Source organism: Callionymus lyra, chromosome 14, assembly GCF_982586985.1.
Source record: "Callionymus lyra chromosome 14, fCalLyr1.hap1.1, whole genome shotgun sequence".
Lineage (NCBI taxonomy): Eukaryota > Metazoa > Chordata > Actinopteri > Syngnathiformes > Callionymidae > Callionymus > Callionymus lyra.
The window spans coordinates 24,516,686-24,522,770 of NC_141831.1; the positions used below are offsets into that span (position 1 = coordinate 24,516,686).

General features: G+C 46.9%; 1 protein-coding gene across 5 annotated transcripts; it reads right to left on the bottom strand.

Annotated features, from left to right (window-relative positions):
- Positions 1-630: 630 nt before the first annotated feature.
- On the bottom strand, positions 631-4,256 carry dpf2 (double PHD fingers 2). Of its 5 annotated transcripts, XM_087807071.1 has the most exons (12): positions 4,155-4,248; positions 3,485-3,645; positions 3,319-3,429; positions 3,086-3,261; positions 2,934-3,026; positions 2,753-2,831; positions 2,483-2,524; positions 2,098-2,241; positions 1,903-2,034; positions 1,645-1,757; positions 1,494-1,575; positions 631-1,432 (listed from the first exon to the last, which is right to left on the bottom strand). In XM_087807071.1, the coding sequence occupies exons 1-12, from the start codon at positions 4,184-4,186 to the stop codon at positions 1,350-1,352; spliced, it is 1,248 nt and encodes a 415-aa protein (XP_087663197.1). In that variant the 5' UTR covers positions 4,187-4,248; the 3' UTR covers positions 631-1,349. The 5 variants fall into 5 exon arrangements, with proteins under 5 accessions (XP_087663197.1, XP_087663194.1, XP_087663198.1 ...); XM_087807068.1 differs by having other exon boundaries at positions 1,494-1,757; positions 4,155-4,256; XM_087807072.1 differs by lacking the exon at positions 2,483-2,524 and having other exon boundaries at positions 4,155-4,246.
- Positions 4,257-6,085: the final 1,829 nt, after the last annotated feature.

The following is a 6,085-nucleotide window of genomic DNA, read 5'->3' on the forward strand; positions in this document are numbered from 1 at the left end:
CAAGTCTGAACACAAGCAGAGTAAAGTCAACGCCCTGAAGCTCCGAGACAGCGCAAGAGAATTTAGAAACAGAATATCCTGTTGCCACATAGACGAGACCAAAGCAGAACAACGAAGTCAAATCAGCTCACCAGCAGAAACACACCGGGTCAACACGTTTGATCCTAAGTTGCAGGTTCAAACCATCCTTTGCTACTTCCAGGATGGTCTTCTGATCCTGGTTCTGTTCCAGTCAATTTTTTAGGAAGTCTGCTGTGGTGGAAGATTCAGACTGCATGATATTTCCAACAGGTATTTAGAGTAAAATGTAAGGTCGGTTAGAACAGAAACCGCTTTCTATTCATCAAGTGTGAGAAGGTTCCAGCTCCATCAGCATGAATGTCTGTCACTGAGCCTCCTGCTGGTGACCTGCAGTGTTTTACCTTCTTCGCTGACCGATGGTGGTTCTCACTCCTGCTCCGCTTCTTGTTCTTTGGGCTGGCGAGATTCAACGGAGGACTCAACAACACTCTGATCTAGTACTGCTAGCTAGCGATGAGCTAATAGATGTAGATTCTTCATGTTACCTTTCACAATAGACATAATTAATTGAAAAAAAATAAAACAAAAGTTTGTTTTAAATGTTTATAAAATACTGCGGCACTCTGAAAACATTTCCTGGAGGTTTAACAAACATTCAAACACGGCAAACCTTCGAGCTACAGCTTTAGCTAACAATGACTCAATGTGACTGTTGGTTGTGTTTGTGTTCACAACTTATTCACTTCTTTCTCGCTTCATCTGTTTCTATTGCATTTTCTACACATCTTCGGCACACAAAGTGCTTTTCACTACTCAACTTATTCAAACACACCGACTACAAACAAAGTGATGACAGTAGGCCGTGACGCAGCACACCATCTCAACCACCGTGGGCATTCAGGGTAAGCTAAGGGTCACAAGGACACAAATATTCAGTCATAAACCATTTGAGCTTTGGCGGTCTATGTCTTTCAAAGTGGTGAAAGAGAGTCGTTGTAAGTCATGGACGCTGGACTGACCACACATTCGTTAGCTTGACAGTCTGGTACTGCCAATGCTATGCCAGTCACTGCTGTGGATGCAGCAGCGCCCTCAGGTGGAGATGCTGTTGCGAGCGCATGAAAAAAACCCTTCAATAAAATAATAAAAGCAGAGCAATTGAATCAGTGACGACGATGAAAACTGAACTCAGAGAGACGTTGCTTTTGCGAGGATGTTTATGTTTTGGACAGATATCAACAGCAGCACAGACCATGTGACCAGCAGGTCCAGCTTGTGGGTTTTGTCGATGCCGAGCATAAGTCTGTTGGGTTCTGCTTCAGCCGCCATCACAATGCTGGCATGTTGGGGTTCTGGTAGATGGAGGCTTTGTCTTTGAGTAGGTCCAGACAGAGGTGGCAGCTCCAGCTCCCTGCGGAGACAACAGAACTATAAGATCCAGTTCACTCCTCGCCGTGGTACCGGTCACTCACCCTCCGGAGGTTCTGACATGGGTGGTTTTAGGCAGTACATGTGGTAGCCCCGGTCACAGTCATCGCAGAACAGCAGCTGGTCCTGAAACGGCGGACAGGGTCGTGAACGAGGCTGAACCGAGGAGAAGCGGGAAGAGAGAGCTGGACTCACATCGTTTTCCGAGGTGCCGCACATGTTGCAGCACTTACACTCGATGCACTGCCAGCGATACGTCTTCACCGCCGCCATCATGATGGGAGTGAACTGCAGGCAGGACGGGTGACCTGAACCGGGTCAGAACTTTTGTCACTTACTGCCAGCCGTGCAGATACCAGTTTCAGTTCTGATCCAGACTCAGGGTCTGGGTCAGAAACAACAGGTGGATCCTATCTGACTATCTTGAAAAGATCTTGTTGAGCAGAACCCGACCTGAGCGCCCACAGTCCGAGCAGGAAACCAGGTCCTCGGACTGGCCAGTCTTGTGGTTGGTTCTGGAGTCTCCCAGGCAGAAGTCGCAGTAGTTGTTGGGCAGAGCTCGGCCGTCTGGACCTCTCTTGACAGCTGGAAGAGTGGAAGCGCCGTCAGAACCTTTATCACAAGTGGCTATAACAAGTCAACACTCACTCTTGCTCTGTGTGGGCGGTGTCGGCACCACTGGCTCGTTCAGGTCCAGTTCTTCCCTCTCTTCGCCACCCTCCTCCTCTGCCAGGTGGGAGTGCGTGTAGTGGTAACTCAGGCCTGGACGGTTCTTGTACCGTTTACCGCAAACTGGACCAAAACCAAAACACAAAGGTTTTTAGAGAGGAGAGCCACACAAGACACTGGTCACGACAACAACAATTTAACAACACAATGTTTAAAAACTTCAACAATTAGGTTGTGATAGAAGAGGCTCTCACAAACACACACACCTACATATACTACTCTACTTACACAACCAAACACACACGTAACATTCAGTACATACATACACATGCACACACAATTACACACATGTGCACGCTGGTACCTCGTTCAGAAGGTTTTGTAAAGAGCTTTTGTTTGAAAGCGTCTGGAAGAAAAGAAAAGAAGAAGCATAGACAGAGATGATTGACACAACACACAAGCGACAGTGGAGATTAAAGGTTGCTGGTTCAAGTCTTACAGGGAAAAAAAGATTTCTGACACCTCAGAGACACACAAAGAAATATGTGTGTGTGTGAGATGTTAGTGTGTTTGTATGTCTGGTCACACACACAGCCAAGAAGAAGAGTTCTCAGACACGTAAACGCGAACTCACTGTCGCAGGCGTATGGTTTGTCTCGGTCCTCCTGAGCCGCAGGGTCCAGCTTCTTCCTGGCTCCGCCCACTCCGCGACCCTGGACACAGAACACCAGGTGGACCTCTGGTCAGAGCGAGTCGCGTTCACAGAACCGGACCCGTTATGAGCTCAGACAGAGCCGCTCTGGGTGACCCCTCACCTTTCCCTTCCCTTTGCTGCGTCTCTTTGGTGTGTCTTCCTCGTAGTCTTCATCGTCCAGGTCGTCCAGGAAGTCTTCTGGGTCCAGGATCTTCTGTGGGACACAGTCAGGGTCAGAGGAAACACAAACTCACAGCAGACCCTCAGAAGAACCTTTCTGATCCTTGCAGCCGGGTTCAAGCTGGGGGTAAACTCTGCCGGTCCAGAATCTTCTTCAGGCCCGCGAGGCTCTGCGCCAGTGCGCTTGTCCAGGGAGCTGCCCTTGAGCAAGGCCTCCAGACTGCTGCCGTCTGTGGACAGCATGGACTCCTTCCTTAGTCCCAGGTCCTCTGCAGAGAAAACAACAGATTTTGGGTCTGACAGGCAAATGTTAACTGGACCAGTACCTGACTTCACCGCTGGAGGAAAAATAAGTCTTGGGTCCTCAGGAGGATGAGATCTGCGTCTCTTGCGCCATCTTCTGGACGGATACGTGTACAGCTGGCCTGGAGCCGCACCTGTGGAACAAGAACAGTCAATTGCCGCTCTTTTCCGGGTGGAAGTGGGACTCACCTGGACCTCGCTGTCTCTTCTCCATCCAGATGTAGCAGTTGCTCTGGGCCACCCCGGTCTGCGAGTCCAGGAACGGGAGCCTGACGCTGCGCTCGGCACACAGGCGGGCATTGTAGCTGTGGCACTGCTCAAGGGCGTCTCTATAGTACTGCTCCCCCAACCTGCGGAACACAACCCGACCTGTAGGTCAGAACCAGCCGGTCCATGAGGGACGCCGTAACACCTGGATCTGCGAGTCTAAGTGTGACGTCATTCCATCTGTGATCACATGTGTTGCCGTTCGTCAAGACATCGTTACCATGGTTACGTCAAACCCGTCAAAGAAGCGACCGCCAGAGTTTCGAACGGAACCAGTCGAACCTGACCAAAGTGGAGCGACGACACCCGTGAAAGAATAGCTAGTCTCGAGTTTAACTCGTATATCTAGACCGGGTCAGATTACAGATGACAGATTAGCGTCCATCTCGGGAGTTCGACGGCTCGCCGACGTCATCTGCTGCAACTTCCTCTGAGCTGCCATGAGCAAAACCTTCAGAAACAAGCCAGACTTTATGTCCAGAACATTCTGAATCTAGCGCTCGCGCGGCTCCAGCTCGATCACGTGCTTGTTAGCTCAACTCTAGAGTTCGTCAGCGCTCGCAAGAGACACACAAGAGACGGTGACACTCACAGTTTGACAACATTCTCGACCACGGCGGCCATCTTGTCCGGATAGTCTTGGGTTTGATTCCCACAGCGCTGACTCGCAGGCAGGAGGTGACCACCAGCGCCGCCATTGGGAAAGCGGAGAAACTTCAGGCTTGTCTGCGTACGACTTAAACCGAAAACAAAACACAAAACTAGATTAAACATAGGCCTCACTGAAAGCAGTTTTTGCTGACGTAACAAGTTTAAAACTTTGCCTTCTGAGAAACATTTTTAACACAATTTTTTCATTCGAAATGTATATTTTTGAAAGTTATACAAAATACGATATTTTTTTTGACATCATCACAGAAATGTAAAATTGTGAATGAATGATGAATTATCAGAAAATAAGACTTTGGGTCATTAACGTCTGTGTCTAAATAGTAACTACCTTTGCAACTTTACAAGAGATCTTTATGCCAGTCTTTGATTCTTAGACACGTTTCTGCTACTGAAGTCGTTCCTCTTCTCATCCCTTATTCCTACTGTAGATAGATAGAAAGTACAGGGCAGAAGGTGGTAAATACAGGCGAACTTGAAAAAGATAATATCGTTTATTCCACCAGTTAGATTTGCAAGGTGAAATTAATAAATGATGTAGTCCCATAACATCTAACTGAGGGCATTGTAAGCCTTCATTTTATATCATTTTGATGGTTTACAGTTCATGAAAAACACACATTGAAAATCTTATAAAATAACAATATTACATAGAATTAGTAGGTTGATTTTAAATAGAGAAATATTGAAATATTAATTTGTTCATTCATGCATATGTACAGTGTTTTTATTTGTGTTGTGGAAGATCAGGGAGCTTTAATGGCAGCCTGCAACTCTGCTGTATTCTTAGGCCATATCTTTCTCATCCATCACTTGCCAATGAACCATCAATCTTTAGATCTGGTGAGATGAGTTGACTTTGCCTTCCCAACCACCATAGGTATAATGGTCATTTAACCAGGTTCTGGTGTTTTTTCTGCTGGATAATGAAGTCAGCATCTCCATAAAGCGGGTCTGCTGAAGGAACTATAGAGGGTTATAAAATCTCCAACTCACTCCAATTGACTTCACTATTCAGGACAGATCAACTTCTGTGAAAAGGTGCTCGATCAAAGGACCACCTTAAGTAATATTCAACAGTACCAGGTTGTTGGACTCAAAACAGACTGGTGGACTTGATCAAACCTGATTTTATTTGTAACGATCAAACATCAATAAACAACAGCTTAAAGAAAACAGCTCCACGTCGACACCAAGTGGAAGAGCCTGGTACATCATAAGTCGTATCATTGCATCAGAATGAACAGAATCAGAACCACAACAACAGTTTTGAAGAGGAACATTCGGCAGTCTTGAAGTTTCCAAATTAGTTTGCATGTTTCTAACGGCAGCCTCCTATGAGCCACCATCAGCATGGACTAGAACCGATCCACTTGTTCTCCGGTCCAGTGAGGGAGCTACGATGGTGTTGGATTACATTCGAGGAGAGCCTGGCAGATCAACAGAACTGACTTAAGGCTAACAGGTACAGACGTGTCAGATACGACATTCATTGCAGATGTAGGTCTGGTGAGACCCGGACCTGCTCTGACCGCGTAGAAGTGGTTCTGGAGGACAATCTTTTTCACAAGAGCTCTTGATGTGGAGAAAAGGAGCAATGATCGAACCAACCTGTAGACTCTCCTGACCTGCTGCTGGAACATCTGTCAGGGTTTCTGTGTACAAGTGCAAAGATGGACCTCTAAAAGGAAACAAAATCCCAAAGCAACAGTTGTGATTATACCAGTCTGGTCCTGATGGTCCAAATGGAAATAAGAGGAACGTGCAAAATCCACAACTCTCTCACACACTCGCTCACACACACACACAGACACACTCTAGAAAACTATCTCTGTTTGTACAGAAAACACTCAA

Bases quoted from the DNA above. Each gene is read 5' to 3' on its own strand.
- dpf2 (XM_087807068.1), bottom strand. From the start codon at position 4,186: ATGGCCGCCGTGGTCGAGAATGTTGTCAAACT. The intron at 3,027-3,085 runs GTTCTTCTGAGG...TGTGTCCCACAG, and splicing joins CGGCTGCAAGGATCAGAAAG to AAGATCCTGGACCCAGAAGA. The intron at 2,035-2,097 runs GTGAGTGTTGAC...CCACTCTTCCAG, and splicing joins ACCGCCCACACAGAGCAAGA to CTGTCAAGAGAGGTCCAGAC.